This window comes from Hylaeus volcanicus, chromosome 4, assembly GCF_026283585.1.
Source record: "Hylaeus volcanicus isolate JK05 chromosome 4, UHH_iyHylVolc1.0_haploid, whole genome shotgun sequence".
Lineage (NCBI taxonomy): Eukaryota > Metazoa > Arthropoda > Insecta > Hymenoptera > Colletidae > Hylaeus > Hylaeus volcanicus.
This window is the reverse complement of record NC_071979.1, coordinates 28,648,061-28,664,902: the sequence shown is the minus strand read 5'-3', so window position 1 is coordinate 28,664,902 and position 16,842 is coordinate 28,648,061. Positions and strand designations below refer to the sequence as shown.

General features: G+C 48.0%; 1 protein-coding gene across 4 annotated transcripts in view; it reads left to right on the top strand.

Annotated features, from left to right (window-relative positions):
• Window positions 1-16,836, top strand: part of LOC128874835 (max dimerization protein 1-like) — a 172,415-nt gene extending 155,579 nt beyond the window's left edge. For all 4 annotated transcript variants that reach the window (XM_054119933.1, XM_054119935.1, XM_054119936.1 and 1 more), the window contains exons 7-8: window positions 12,846-12,982; window positions 14,689-16,836. In XM_054119933.1, the coding sequence (XP_053975908.1) occupies window positions 12,846-12,982 (137 nt within the window). In that variant the 3' untranslated portion in view covers window positions 14,689-16,836. The remainder of the gene's footprint in view (window positions 1-12,845; window positions 12,983-14,688) is intronic.
• Window positions 16,837-16,842: the final 6 nt, after the last annotated feature.

The window sequence follows — 16,842 nt, the reverse complement described above, 5'->3', positions numbered from 1 at the left end:
AGAGAGAGAGAGAGAGAGAGAGAGAGAGAGAGAGAGAGAGAGAGAGACAGAGAGAAGGGGGAGGGGAGAACAGGAAGAGCATACGCGTACGTGTGTCGAAGGAAGTATGGGAGGCAGAGATCTTTGGATTCGTGCCAATCTCCAGAATAACTTAGCGCCGCACGCGTCACCAATGTGGCTCATAGACGGTGGTGTGCAGGCGACGGACACGACACGGGGGAATGCACACGTGGCCGCCGCTGTTGGCGTAGACGGTGTGATTTAGACCACGTATATACCTGCGTTTTATAGGCAAATTTCCTGGCATCGACGTCTGACAACGCTATACCGTCCGTCCTGGGAACGTAGTTTCTGCGTTAGACTTTAGTCACGCGAAAGTATCGCTGGATTTAGACGACGACAACGTTTAGTCGGCACGGTCGGTTGTTTCGCTGAATTACCGGGTATGGGATAATCATAGAGTGCGGTAGCATCGCATTCCCCCGATTTCTAATATTTATCGGCATCTCCGTCGCAGCACGAACCGCGAACACTTCCTCCCGCGAAGGAAGTCGCTCCAGGTTGGGTTTACGAACGCCACTTCAACCGAGCATCGTGTCTGATTATCATTATTCATTCGTCGTATAAATTTGAATCGATAACGTAGGATAGTCTTTTTCTATAAGAGAGTTCGTTTTCGAGACGCTCCACTTGAACACTCGTTCCACGACTTGATCGGCGTGACTGATGAAAAAATTTCATATCACATTTTCGATTCATTTCTTCATAAAGAATCGCAAGTTCTTTCTGCGAATGTTTCCATGAGGGCAACATTTCAGGTTTTAATTTACAAATACATCCTCTGCTACGATATAGTGCCACTTATTTTTCCTCGAACCAATCGTGATGGAAACTTTGACACATATTCGATGACACGCGGAGGAAAAGATTGGCCTGATCGCGTTTGTCTTTTTAACGCACACGCGCGCGCGCGGGAGAATACTGTTAAATCTCTTTGAAGCAAGGGGGATGGTGCGCGCCTAGTGTCTCTGTAACATGTGACAAACATGTTTGTTCTAGTTTTTTCACGGTCTAACGGAGAAACGTGCTTTGAATCCAAGTATCACATAATTCTCCCTTACGGAGAGACGCGGGGGTGTTAAAGTTCTCGGAGTTCCGGGGACAATTTGTCTCCCGGGCGAGGCAAGAATCTGTTTCGGGGAATCGATCGGATACGAATATGCAAAATGTTCTCGCGTAACTGTGGAACGATGGTTTGCGCCGACGAAAATTTATCGACGATTGTAAAACGCATTCTAAGGTGACAACTCGCGTGACATGCCTGATTATAAATTACTATTTCCGTTATGAATGTTTATGATTTATTTTCGGTTATTTTCTGCACGAGGTTGATAATCGTAAAGTTACTCTTTCTCGAATGAAAACAAATTGGTGGTACAATAAAAATTAAATTGTTCCTGTATTTGGTTTGTATGCTTGTTAGAGTATTATCAAGAAAACTGGCGATGGTTTCCCGATGAAAATGATTCCAAACACTATTTTCTATTAACTTTGAAAATTTGGAAAATTTCAATAAGTGAAGGTAGTTCGAATGGGGCCGTGTTTGGATTCATTTTCCTTGGAAAAATCTCGAGAATCTATCGATAATACTCTCACAAACGTATAATGAACAAGATAACTTTTTTTTATTATTGTATTCGAACTTAAATCTCGTTATCGTTGAGTGGTAAGAATTCTCGGCGCGCTCCCGTAGCAAACAGTTTATTTGCGGGAGCGTTTTCAGTATTTCACCGCGACGCCGACGCTCTTCTTTCCCCAATTTGCGTCCCCTTCTTATTCGCGTCTACTTCCCAAATCCGCAATTCGGAGCTGATACGAAACGCAATTTACCGACGGTAGTAAAACTAGATACCCGGGGACTTAAGCTTCTCCACTCTTTCTGAAAGCGGAGGGAATACACGACGCGAAATCGGGATGGTTCGTCGAAAAACTCGTTGACGCCGTCGGTGACCTGGAAACGGGGTCTCCCGAATTTTTCAAAAACCGATAAAAACGTAGAAAAGTCGGAAGAAAGTTATTCCGTCGCTTCGATCCATTCGCTGTCTTAAAACGCCACTTGGTACGCATCCACGTGGAAATTTTTCATCGGGACTGACAAACATTCGCGACGCGAAGTGACGATTACGTGTTTCCATCGATTCGTCGTTTAAGCGCGATGAAATAACACTGGTCGCATCGATCGAGTAATTCCCTTAGATTCCGAAATCTTCATGAATTTTCGAATTGAGTTTCGAACGGCATCGAATTACCGCTTATTGCAAGAATTACGCAATTACAAATTGCGAATTTGGAAGGGTTGTAAATGCGCAACTTTCGTGTTGCACAAACTTCCGCGACAACTGGAAGACGTATCGTTCGAATCACTTTTAATACACCTACATTTACATCGCATCCCGCTCCCAAAGAATTCGCCATTAAACAACGCTGGAGATCCTTTAAGTCCCCCGGCTCCTAATTTTCCTTTTCGTTTCTCCGTGCGCGACGCTACCGTTCCCGTGAAATTACACGAGCAGCTCGAGATCGACGATCGAGCACGTGCAAACGAGAAAAAAAAAAATGGAAAAAAATCGCGATCGATAAACAACAATTAAGACCGAAAGCTTCAGGTAAGAACGCTAAAACGCGATGCCTCTTAGCGACGCTTAATTACCGGGTAGTGCACGCGAGGAATGGGTTGCAGGGGTTTGGAAAGGCGCGGCGGCGGATAGAGGGGGGGGGGGGGTGGGGAGGGGGAGAGGGAATAGGGGATGATATAAAAGGGCGGAGAAAGAAAGCGAGCGAAAGACGGCGGAGGTGGGACGCGGGAAAAGAGGCATTAGAGATCGCTGGGAGCCCGGAGTCTTGAATTTGCATACAAACGAGTTTGGGATTTCATTCGGATCGTACGCGTGTATTTGCGCCATTATAAACATTTCATTGCGGCTCTCGATGGCCCCGCTGGGACGCCAGGGGAAAACACTGTTGCCGTTTCCAATGGCGGAGATTGCGTTCTGATTCACGCTTCGAATCGCTCGGCGGAGGTACTAAAAGTCCCAACGGGTCCCGCAGTCAATGGCGTTAAGCCGGCTGTGATGCTCTTCGCTCGTATTAAATTCCCTGATTTCGCGTGTTATTAACCGTACCCCACCCCACCCCTCCCCCCACCCACCCACCCTCCTCCTCGACGCGCGAAACACCGAGAGACACGACTCGAGATATCCCGAATCCGAGGGGTTTTCGTTCGCAGTCGAAACCCGAGGTGGCTTTCCGGGATGATAAAATAATTACGGAACGAACGGATGAGGATGTGGTAACTTCGTTAGAGTGTGCGGTGATTTCGCGCTATTCGAATTCTCGGCGTGCGAAGGCTAGGGTATTTGCGAGAACGGAGCGTGCGGTGCCGTCCGGGAAGATCGATTACGCCATTTAACCCTTCGTTGGGTATGCTTTTGTACCGTGGTAAAAATTGCTACTGGCGGAGACGGAAGCGAGAGATTCAAGATGGCGGACGAAGTATCCGAAATTCATTGGATTTGCTCGAGATTTACTGCTTGGGTCACAGTTTCCGAATTCGAGGATAAAAATACTAAGGAACCGATGTAAACAATGTACATTGTTTACATTGTGTACAATGTACATACGAGGGTGGCTCGATGAGTCTGTCGTGGGTCTTACTCTTGTACAAATATCTTGTGTTAAAGTTTCGAGGCGGGCTAGGCGCGAGAAACGACCGATCGGGCAGAGGCAATTAATTACCGTCACCGTTTAATTACTTTGGCGGCAAGTTTCAACGGGAAAGAAATTCAGTGACCCGAGGCGACGTCGCGGAACGAGCACTCTGTGCGGCTACAGCGATAGTTCGATCAAGTTTTGCGATACTTCGATGTTATTGCCCCATAAAAATACCGACGGTAGGCGGTGCGGAGAACTTAAGCGGCACGATGACACGTTTAACTCGCGCCCTTTATAGCGCCCGTCGTAAATATAAAAAAACGATAGCCGAGAAAAGTATCTGAATATTTTTCACGTTCCTTAAATATTTAAAGCTATTCGTCGATAAACAACGCTCTCTTTAGGAGGGAACTGGTTCTTGTAGCTGACAGTTATTTATCTAGATTAATTCATGGTCTCAGGCTTCGACGATTTAATGTTGCCTTCTGACATTAATAGCGTAGACGCGATAACGATGATAATACCGCGACAAATGCATATAAATGTATACACTGTGGAATACATGTACGACCGTATATATGCGTTCTACGAGACTCGATCGTTATTTTCGACAGACGTATATATACGTATATCACGAGAACAGTCTACATTGGTTCGTTCTTTACATTCATTTAATTCATGGCATACCTCTCTTCATAATTCTCCCATTAGGGATGTCAATCGGAGCCCATTGGCACCCCTTATAGCTAGAGTACCTCGGGATCGCTAAACCCCGTACTGTAGCTACAATAAATCATAGCTACAGCCCCTGAGGGCAAGAGTTTCAATTAAATATAGATCAACAAACACCAAATTTTGAAAGATTATTCTCCCCTTTGAACAAGACGATCGCTACAGAACAACGGGACTGTTCCTTGTGTCTATAGCATCTATCGACCAAAAATGACTGACGCTCTCAACATCGAAACTCGTTCAGGCAGCCTAATTGCCGATTCTCGCGAAAGTGGCTCTCCTCCCCGTGTTATTTGCATCCGCAGCAACGAACAGAAGCGACGAATAGTCGTCTCGGTTCACCGAGAAGCGGCCCTCGAAAGGAGCTTAGTCAAAATCGAGAATCGCCGTGTACCTAGCTCGCCGACAATTAAACTTCACGAACCGGCCGATTAATTACGGCGAGACGGAGGGCAACCTCAGCTACGGATCACGGTTAATTTCGCTTTAACGGCGCCTTTCAATGCCGTCGCATCTCGAGCCCGGCCTGTTCCGTTAAGCTCGCGAAATTCTTTTTCATCGTCTTTCCCCTCCCTTCCCGCGCTCCCGCGACTTTTCTTGTCTCCGAGGGAATCCTTTCTCTCTCGCTGCTCATTGTCCGCGGCAAAGGGAAGCGAAAATTCCCTCTCCGCGAAATCAACCGTGGCTACGGTGTTCCGTTGGGGTCCTTACCCCCTTTCTTGAACGTTCTCTCCGAACGTTCTATCCACTTTAAATATCTTCGAGATAGATATCGGTGTTTCTTTGCTCGGTGAGCTCTCATCGAGGCTTGCGCGATTTTTTTACTCTCGGATAGCTCGACGAGCGGGGAAAAATATGTGGTGGTTTGAGAGCGAGGGAGGAGGTCCTGGTCCTGCCAGTGGACTCGTCAGTAATTTATTTGATAATCGCTCAGGTGTTCATTCGCGTATAAAAATCTCCCCTCCTCTGATGTAATATAAACGTCAAGATTACGGTCACGTGACATCCGACCGTAGAGCGGCGGACTTTTGTACCGCTGACAATAAAGTCTCCCTGAAAGAACACCGTAAAATGGAACGTTTGTTACGCGAACGGACCGTAGAATTTAAAAATGTCGCTTTTATCCAAGAAAAAGAATTCGTTGCATCACACGGTTACGTAACAAGAGTTGCATAATGAAAGAATAGCTCGTCTTTCCTTCTTTTTTTTCCTCTCTCTCTCTCTCCCTCGCTCTCTCTCTCTCTCTCTCTCTCTCTCTCTCTCTCTCTCTCTCTCTCTCTCTCTCTCTCTCTCTCTCTATCTCTCTCTCTCTCTATCTATCTCTCTCTCTCTCTCTCTCTCTCTCTCTCTCTCTCTCTCTCTCTCTTGTTTCGTTTTCATCCCGACTCTGTAACCCCGCAAAGTATTGCGATGGAGGCGGAACGTTGACAAGCCCGTGCATCTTCCACGCTGCGAGGAGAATACGGAGATTTGTTACACATTATTGCGATATCTATCTTAGAGTAACTTTCATTCGTTCTCGGGATGACATTTCTCTCTCTGTCTCCCTCTATCTTTCACTCGATGCATAGCGCGGTAGCAGAAAAATCACGGGGATAAATGTCAGATGCTCGAACCCTGGCGATCTACCAACCTATAAATTAGTCAAAGTGGAAAGAGCGAATACGTTGTCGCAGTGTTCGCCGCGCGTTACCTCTTCTATAAACCGTGGGAAGTGCTTTTGGGATCGTTTACGTTGATTTAAGTACGCGCCGAGGAGAGTCAGATAAGCGCGGAGGAGTTTCAGGGGAAAATAACGAATTGTCTCCGGGACGTTTGTTAAAAACAAATGGGGAAACAGTGTTTTAACAGCCCTCGAGCGCGCAGAAATATTTAAAGAATACCAACTTTCTCGCGAATACCGAAGAAGTGGTGCGTTATCAGCGGTCTGCGGAAGTTTATGCTTTCATAGCGTGTGAAAATGTGAGCAAATTTACGGGGTCGCGCGAAACTTCTAAAATGTATAATACGTTGTAAAGAAAATTCACGTTACACCGTTTGAGAGATAAAAAAACACGTTCATTTAAATTTCACTTCATTATCTATATAAAGACGCGAATTTGCACAAACATCCGGAGTCTAACTATTACAAAAATACCAAGATATTAAATGCTCTCTTATCAAACAAAAAGAAACGATTAATTGATTAAATAGAATTAACCTTATCGAATTAAATAGAAACATCAGCTCACCGAATGAACGGCCGATAAAATAAGAAAATTGGCCCGTCTAGAGGAAGCCCAAGAATTTCGCGAAGACGTATCGTCTCGGATCAATGGCGGACCAGCTATCTTTAGCGTGGCGCTTCGTAACGGTGGATCCACGCGCTCTGACGGCGACAAAAATAATTGTAAACAACTGGAGGCACTCCTTAATGTCGTGACGCAATAGCCGTACCGTTCGTGCGACCAAGTCCGAAGCCAACGAGAGCGGGGTAGAGGGGAGAGGGGAGAGGGGAGCGGTAAAGAGAGCGGCAGAGCGCGGAGAGAGGTAAATGGGAAAAAAGCGAGAGTGTTTCGGCTCTTCTCTCCTCTCCCGTGGATTTCCTCTGCGTCTTTCTCGCGCTTCTCTGCACTCAACCCTCCCGCCCCCTCGGCCTCTCCTACCCTCTTCTTTATCGGGCCGCGTCTCTTTCCCGAGCGAAGTGTGTCAGCGACCGAAAATAATCCCCGACGCGGTTCGTTAAAAATATTTTCAAGCGACGCGCGCGTACGTGCTCGAACGCCGCGGCATCGTCGTCGCGATACACGCCTACCGAAGGCAAACAACCGTTATGTCAATGCCGAGCGTCGGCGCAATAAGAAAACATTTTTCTTCGTCGTCTGTGTATGTCAACGACCCCGCTCACCGAGATCCGCCTTGCGCTTAGGACCGACACTGGGTGCATTTTTCCGTTTGCGGATACTCGGACATTTTCGTGGTTCGAATATTCAAGGAATACGGTTAAAATAGCGTCGGAACGCTGTTCGGAGCAATGCATGCGGACGTATATATACGTTTGTAGCTTGTACGTGTGGAGTTGATTTATAAATTCTTTCGACGATTAACTCGGATAAACGGTGATCAGCTAGGCTTACCACTGTCTTAAGCCTATCCTTGGCTTCTCGATTCCACAGTTCCTGTTTACGTACCCTCCTTCTTCCTCTTTCTTTCTGTTTGGACCAAAACCACTTCGTTTCCCGTTACTCATTGTTCCTGGCCAACGCCAGCGATATTCCTTAATCCGTTTACACTCGCCTCGGGGATACGTCTCGTTCTCTTTTTTTCCCCCCCTTTCTTTTTTGCGCGTTTCGTATCGTTTAAGGTGGAAGTAAACGTGTAACGTCGCGGCGCGAGGAGGAGCAAAAAGGGCACGAGTTCCTCGAGTAAAACGCCTTTTACCGAGTTGCGGATTGGAAGCGGTCGCTGGCAAAAAGCACCGTCGCCAAGCACACCGAGGAAAACCACAACCGTAATGGTATTATCGCGGTCGTGTAAATCAGCAATTTATAAGTAGGAGCGTAGCCGCCTCTAAAGAACGGGGTTCCGCGCCCCCTACGCGCGAACGACCGAGTTCAATGGGTGATAAATCCAGCGGGTATTTCTTGGACCCGGGCTCGTTTCATAAAACGAAAATGGAGGACGGGGTTGGTACAGTAGAAGTTCGCGGATATCACTCTTTCGATTCGATCGTAGGAATTTAGATTCATTGGGACCAGGAAAGGACCCTAGCTCCACCGAGGGTTCATCAAATGTATAGATTTAGTAGTACTCCAAAATGGAGGGATCCCTATAAATAGGAGTCTGAGGATCCAGAATGGACTAGTTCTCCAAAATGGAAGGTCCTCTATAGATGAGTCTGAGGACCCTAGACTCTCCAGTAATCCAAAATGGAGGAACTTTTAAAATCGTCAAATAAACCAATGGTTCCAACTAATCATCCATGACCTTCCCCTAGAATTCTAGGCTACCTCTTCTCCCCAAACTTTCTCCTAGGTATCCGCGAACGGAAGTGGCCATGCGAGCCACTCACGTTGCCGCATATATCCCGGGGCGTCGACAAATTTTCCCGTTGCCCTTAGAAAACTGACAAACTACGCGGTGCGAGGGATGATTGGTGGTGGTTCGTGTGTCGCGAGAGTGTCGCTCCCGCGGGATGTAACGACGCGGAGAGGTTAGACACGTTGTCCTTCCCCGCGCGGAGGCAGGGCATGGTTGTTTCGTCGACGGAACACTTCTTATTGGTAGCCCACGGCCATATGTTACGCTAAGGAGACGAAACAGCCAGCGAAATATACTCTCGTTTCGCTCGCAGCCGCGAGGCCCTCCGAGCGGTGATAAAATCTTCCTGATAATTTATACGGGACTTGCCGGGACGACGCGACGGTGGACGTGTTGTCGGTGCGAGGTTACGAACACTGCTGGGGGAGGACGAGGGTGTCCTTGAGCGCAGGATGTCGATAGTTCAAGGAAGAACCGATGCTACTTGGGAGAAGAGACTTTAAGGAATCAGTGGACTAGAGACGACTAGGGTATATCGATGCGTGTGGAATGGCATTCGTATTGTATTGCTATCAAGGCGACACTATATTCGAATAATATGATATTCATATTGTAGTATTATCGTATAATCAATATGAATTTCATTGCATAACACAAATATAATATTATACGAATATGGTGTTTGTCGCAAGAGTAGTGTCGCTTCCTGGCACTGATGGACCATTTGACTACAGCTCACTGTTTCTTCGAATGGCAGCGACCAAGTTCCACGTATCTACCTATCAGGTTGTCACAGATAAGCTCAGGTATTTCTGCAGTCTCCCTTTTGGCAATACGGATGCCCATTGGCTGTCCTCTCCTTTGAAACATAAGGTATCCCAGATACCCCTGGCCGGCAGTATCATTCTTCGAGGGAAAATATCTTCTTAAATCCCACAGGCAGTTTTTCCAGTAGTAACCGGCAAGGATATCGCTTAACAAACCTCTCGGGTGCGCCACCATTGCCCCACTGTGTTTACCAACGAAACGTGCGCTGTGCACAGGTACCCCCGGCCGCTGTGCGCGATTTTTTTTTTCTCTCTCTCCCCATCATCCCTCCGCTGGCGTCGCAGCTTCCTTCCCCTTGTGTTCCTCTGCGTCTCTTCTTTCTCCGCGAGCCCTTTTTTCCGTTCCTATCGCATTTTGTTGTCTCCGGCACGACGCTCGCGCACAGTTCATTTCTCTTTCTGCCCGGCGCTCCGTTGTTCGATACCTCTCCTCTAATTTTTACATTTCGTCCCGTTCGCCCAGCTCGCTGCCGCGCGTGCGTTTTCTCCTCTTTTAATTTTTCACCGTCTCGCTTTTTAGATTTTTCCTCCCTTTTAGCTCCCTGTTCCTACCGCCCTTCTTCCCTCGCGCTGTTTCTGGTACATTTACACGGAACACCCCCTCCCTCGGCCGTCTTTTTCTTCGGTTTGGTGCGAGTATACTCTGGCCCCTCCCTCCCTACTTTCCACTTCCGCTCTCTTTTCGCGACGACGCGCGGGTACATGTACGTGAGCTCGAACAGAGGCGTGGGTGTGGACGCTGGTTATATTTCACGAGCGTGCGAGCAGCTCGACGGTTTCCAACGGTGACGCAGAACCGTCTTAAGGACGGTTTTCATCGTGACACCGATCGCCAAGTTCAATATCGACTATTTTCGTGCCCCGCGTCTGTGATCGAGAATCGCCGTGGGCGCGATTAACCGAGTCCCCGCCTCTTCCGCTCGGCGACTTCGCCTTGAACCTTGCGCTTCCCGCGCCGTAATTTCACTGTTTCTATTAATACTTAATCATATTTAACCCCTCGCCGCGAGCGCCGCGCGTCAGCCTCCTTTCCTTCCCCGGCGTCGCATATACGCGATCCGGAACGTCGACTGCCGTCTCCGAAGCCGCGTATATACGATCCGGATTGTCTACCGCTCAACGACGACGACACCCGCGCATTTTGCATACCTTCTGCACGTTCACGCGTTCCCCGCATACAAGTACGCATATTTTGCATGCCAGGATGCATTTCGCGTCCCAGCGCGCGTTTCCACGTATGCATATAAAATATGCATTTGCATAAACATCCACGCAGTCCGGTCGCGAAGCATATTTCCCTCGGAACGAGACACCATGTACTTTCCAGAGGCGAAAATCACCGATGGCTCGGCGCGACGAGTGTCGTCGAAGGGCGGACGCTCGTTCCTGGTGCAACGATCCTCGATATCCCCGGAGGGGCGAGGGTGGGGCGGAGGGGGAGGGTGGGCGACGATTTTCGTGTGTGTACGCCAAGAGGGTGCCCCGGGAAAGAGCGAGGGGCGCGATAAAAAATTTCACCGGCTGTACACCGCACCCCAGAATTCGAGAACAGCAAACAATTTCGTGTATACGCCTCGGGCTAGGCGGGGATATTCCAGCCGAAGGGTCGAAGGTGCCTCGATCCACGCTCGAACTAGTTTAACGAGACTTTGATGCTTCTCGCGTCGCGGCGACTTACGATTCGTAAAATGCTCGAACGCCTTCTGTTCCCCCGATACTTTTTTTGTTTTTTTTTAGTTGAAACAGAGGAAGCGGGTTGCTGCAGGTCAAGATGACGCGCGGTAAAGAAAGACCGGAGGATTTTTCGACGCAATGATTTTTTTTTGGATGGAATTGTTGCGAAAAGTGGAGAGAAAAAGATCCGAGTTACGAAATAACGCGAAGTTTAGATTCTGTAATTTGTTTCACCTAGTTCTGGGAGATTTGATTTGAAATGTATAGCGTTGCAATATTTGTATACTGAGGTCATTTTTTGGGGGAGTGAATATCGTTCACCTTTAGGTGTATTTACATTTCTAAACGCTCCCCCGAAAGTTTGGAATTCTTTCAATTCGGCCCCCAGTGCTGTCATCCTTCCAAAGTAGCTTCGAACTACCATCCGAGCTTAGTATACTCCCGCAGCCACGAAGCTGTTCGCTTCCCATTGAAAACTTTCCGCCATCGCCACGCGAAAACAAGCTGTACACGTTCCAAACGGTGGCCCTCCCGTTCCCGTGTCAATTTAATTAAACTCCCGCGCTAAGTGCGTCCAGTGCAGCCAACTAAACAGCTCGGTCGAAACCGAAGAAAATTATCAAACGCCTCCGGGGGTGATCGTATACTTTTCACCAATCACGTCGATTAAGGGAGGAAACTAGGGTTACACCGGACTAACCTAAACTGGTTTCGTCACACTCTTATTCGGATGAAAGATATCTGGTTAATGGTCTACTGTATTTTTTAAATAAATCGAAGATAAGAAGAAAGGAGGGAAATAAATAACCCTAGATTCGTAGTTCTACTTAAATACGATCGTTATACAAAGTTGCTCGGCGACCGTACTTCAAAGCGGTGCCGCTCGAGTATCGACGTATTCTCTTGCACTTAAAAATATCTAATACTAAATATAAATACATATATACATAAAATACTAGAAACTGGAATATAATCGTGATTGGTTTCATTTTAATCGTAAGAATGTCCCTAATCCGTTGACGATACTCCCGCGAAGGTACAGCAAAATCGATCAATTTCACAAAATACGTAAACGACGAATTAAAAAATGGCCGAACGGCAAGCGCCCCCAGGGCGGTGAATTTCCGACGACGGTAAAATACGAAAATTGGCATTTCGAGCGGGATTATTGAACACGCGACAGGGCCGCAGGGGGAAAAAAAAGCTGCCTAGAGAGAGCACACGTGCGCCAGTTTGAAAGGCGTGTACGCGAACGATATCGATTCGTACGGAGTTCGCGAACGTTTTCGAATCCGGGGATTGTTACCCCGCTTATATTTACGAGCCGCAGCTGTCCGATCGCGTCTACAATTTACTACGCGCATCCTGCGCACCTGCGTTTTTTAAATTATCTAACGAAAAGCCCCCACGGACAGTATTACCGTATGACGCGAATTATTCGATCGTATTGTAACGGCGCGATTATTTATCATTTTGTCGACAACGTTTCACGGTGTTACCGCGTGAAATACGCCCCTGGGCGAATTTCTAGGAAGGGATTTCATGTTTCGTCAAACGTTTCGCGATTTACGAAGCGAAATCGCGTTACGCTTTTCGGGGTTGGGACTGTATTCGGTTTATATTGTAACACTTTGACCACGGGGCTATTTAGAAAATTTAGAATATTTAAAAAAATTCTACGCTATAGACGAGAATTTTCTATGTAGTATATATTAAACTCTTAGGCTATGACAGAGTCAAGACTAGACGAGTACAAGATGACTACTTCCACCACTCCATTTGATATGATGAGAAATTGTTTTGTATCTGATTGTATTAAACTTGGAGGCAGTATTTAGTTGGAGTAAGCAGTGTTGAACGTGTGTCTCTGTTTTGTTACAGATGAAGTAGACGTGATCGGTTATACGAGCAACCAATCGGACACCGATGATCACAGCAGCGTGCAGAGCAGCAGCGATAGTGGCGTCGCTATGTCCACCTCCAGGCTGACCCTTTCCGAAATGATGGACAATCTTTAGGTAAGGATAGAAGCTCCGGCTTTTCTAAATTTAACCCAATTTCCTCGTTTCACCTAAATCCTCTCGCAAACGTCACTTCGTACCAAAAGAAGCTATCTCGTTAAAAATACATTATTGCATACTCCCTCGACTATCCATACACTGATTAATATCTTATTCAAAATCGCGTTGAATTTTCCTTGCCATTCGGTGAAAAGGTTTCAACGATTCCCGAGCATAATTTATAATGCCCCGCAAGCTCGCGCACTCGTCCACGTGAACGTCTGATACGTACAATACAATTGCGAACTAAAGTGTGCGATTTTAATTAAGAAATTCTGCCGAATCTCGTGAATAGAGGCGTCAGGCATAAGAGATACCAAGACCAACGACCGTGTATTTCTCTTTCTTTTTCGTGAATCTTTTGTCCGCGTTTGAAATCACTTTTCAGTCGTTCAACGCCTCGGTGCATGGTGTTTTCGACGACACAATCGCTCGTTTGCCAGTTTCGCCACTTGTGAGCGGGCCACGTTTGCTCAAAATTGCGGGTGACACTTTTTTATTTTATTCATTTATTAATTTTTTTTTTGTTATCGTTGAAGATATCGGGCTGCATACGCGAGCACGCGACGTCGAGGACCCGTGGCGTCCTTTCACTCGATGTTTTTTTTTTTTAGCACCAATTACATTCTGTATGCCACTCGAACAATGGACGACGCCGAAACGCTCCTCGTTTTTTCTTTACGCCGAGCGATGTATTAAAGTCACGTTCTAAATAAAATAGCGTTAAAAGCTCGATTCGGAAGAGCATCTTTAACGCCACCTACTGAATGGCAGCCATTTCACCGGGCGTGTATAGCCCGTGCCTTATAAATGCGCATCTTCCGTGCACAAAGACCATTTTTAAATTGCCGCGACCGGTTTTCAAATGTTCGTGCTGCGGGGCAAGTGAAACGTCTCGGGAGCGATGCGTCTTCCGCGTTTTTAGAACCGTCGACGTGCAAATTGCTGCGTTTAGTTTACTTTCTTCAATTACCGAGGCGCGGTTCGTTTCGCGTTGGCTTCGCGCGATTCGGGCGAAAAGTAACACTGTTCCCTTTTTAATGGATGGAAGGCATAGTTGCTTTTACAAACACAAACACTAATTTTGGTAGACGAGAAAAAGCGTAGCGAGCTTTACTGTAGGGAGCTAGAGGGTGCTGTGCTCAGCTATAGGGGGATAGAGAGTATTGAGCTTAATTATGGGAGAGTAGAAGGTACTGAGGTCAGCTATAGGGGGATAGAGAGTCCTGAGCTCCGCTATCAAGGGATATAGAGGGTACTGAGCTCAGCTGCAGGAAGCTAGAGAGTACTGAGCTTAACTATGGAAGGCTAGAGGTTACTGAGCTCAGCTACGCCCTCCCATATCCTATGCTAAGTATGACTCCGTTCGTACAAACGAGGTTCTACTGTATTTCTCTTTGCTGTCAGATTCCTCGCGTAAACAACAAAAAATATAAAATAAAAATGTCTCAAATCTATTTTCAAGTAACACGGTCGTTTCACAGCGAGAATCCCTATACTTTCCTCCCCTGACGCGCTGTCCGGTATAAACCACCGCGTATCCGGCCGAACGCGTAGAATGTAAATTTCACCCTTCTCCCTCGACGCTGGCGAGAAGGGAGTAAAAGAGCAACAGATCCTCGACAAATAAATTCTCACGTCCATACCTCTGGGCTTGTTCGCAGACAAAGAGATGGCGCGGTGGCGGCGGAAGAAAGCGGAGGGGGAGCACTTGAGGGCGCGGATGAAGACGAAGAAGCGGAGGGAACAGAGAGCACGATGAAGAAACGTATCGGTCTGTAGGGTGGGCTTGCGGAGGAGACAGGAGACAGGGAACAAGAAAGAAGACGAGGAAGATGAGGAGGAAGAAAGCATTGGAGCGTGCGAAGATCGCCGCACGAAACATCGGGCCGCGAGCACGCACCCACTCGAACCCCTGTCTGTCCAAAAAGGGTCGCGTGACGCGCCAATCGGAGGGACACTTCGAGGTGGCGCCAAGCACAGTGTCCCGCGCACGCGATCTCGCCAACGGGGTGGTCTCTGCGAGAAGAATCGAATACGCGGCAACTAACGAAACCGACCAGTGCCGAGGAGACGTACGACAGCGAAAGAAGAAACCACCCTCGCGATGTAACGGATGAGAACGCGTCGAGCAAGAACGTGAGGAGGAGGAGGAAGAGGAGGATGAGGAGGAAGATGAGTCGTCGCTCGAGGAAGAAGCGCAGGAGAGCAGGCGGAGTAGCGCGAGCTAGGGTGAATACGGCGTGTAAATTGTCGAGTGCCGACGAGTATTGTACATATTTTTAAAGGGAGACCAAATTTATTGGAAGCCTGGGGCACGGAGGAAACGAGTAAATAAGATAGATCGGCGAACGGTAGATTTTAAAGTGGGAGACTCCGAGCGCTTCTTCCTCGACCGAGACGAGAGATGAAACGATCACTGATGATACGTGTCATGGATCGATCGGAGACAGGTCGTCGTCGGTACGCGCCCCCTGTCCCCGACCAATCGACGACGAGACCCGTGGAGGAATAGCCCCAATGATGGTTCGGTGGCGTCGAGTCGCGAGCTTCCACGACGCTTTCCATGTCGCTCCTCCGAGAAGCAATCTCCGAACGCGATAGTCCCCCCTTTCAACATCGAATTTTCGGCCCCCGAATTCGAGCAGTCGTCCCCCTCTCCCTAAAACGTTTTACGTCCGGCGATTCGTCGGCTATATTGGCCTCATCTCGAGATGAAAAACGCCCACCTTGCTATAGAGCGAGTGGGCGGTCCCGATTTGGTTACTTGAAAGCGGTGACTACCACGAGAGGGAACGGAAGCTCGCCGCTCTCGTCTATCCTTTTGATTTGCATGAACGTCGTCGCCGCCGTATACATATATACACATTCTCATGTTTTCGTCGCTTTTCTTTTCGTTGAGGAGCCACCACGTCTCGTTTTCGTTGAAACGTCGCGGGCAACGCGACGTCTGCTTTGTCCCCCTGATACGGAAACATCGTTCCGAGCCTCGGAGGAATTCGATCCGATGACGGAAAAGGAAGCACAATCGTCGATGACAAACTAGAGCACGGTTTCACGCTTTTCGGTTCCGCGATTTGGTTCTCGATTCGAGACACGTTATTATTTTTCGACGTTGGCGAGCGGTGCTGGCGTAAACTGCGTCAGCGCTGTCGTCGCGTTCGTTGCTCGCGGTCGCGGGTACGATATACAAACAAAAAAAAATTGAAAAAAAAAAAAAACGTAAAATCTTTAGTAGAGAAAAAGAAAAAGGAATTGCGTATAGACGCGACGTCGAGTAGGCGGTCCTCGTTCTGTGGAAGACTTGACTCCGCCCTTTCGACGACTGCGACTAAACGAAATCTGTAAATTCTTGTCGCCTATCGACCTCGCGCGCGTAATTTGGCTCCCTTTCGACACTGTGAAGTCAAAGGGTATGTAGAAAAGTCTTTTGGGGCGGTGCCGCCGCCGCGGTGGGCGGAGACACGGCCGTAAGGAGTGGAGTCAAAGGCGTGCGTATCTCGCGCCACGCCTCCTCAGGACGAAAACCTCGCGGTCCCGTCTATACCCAAGTCTGCACCCGCGAAAAGATGGGAAACCAGTCGATCCGTACAAACGTCTACCGCGCGTATCGGATTGGCGTAATCGAGGGACGAGGGGGAAAAGCCCGAAGGGAGAGAACAAAGGCGGTTAATTGCGAACAAGCTCGACGTCGACGGATTTCTTCGGGAGCCCTGCGGTTTTAATTAACCGAGCTCAGAAAAAAAAAGTAGAACTTTCAACGCGTGAAGTACACACACACACACACACACACACACACACACACACACACACACACA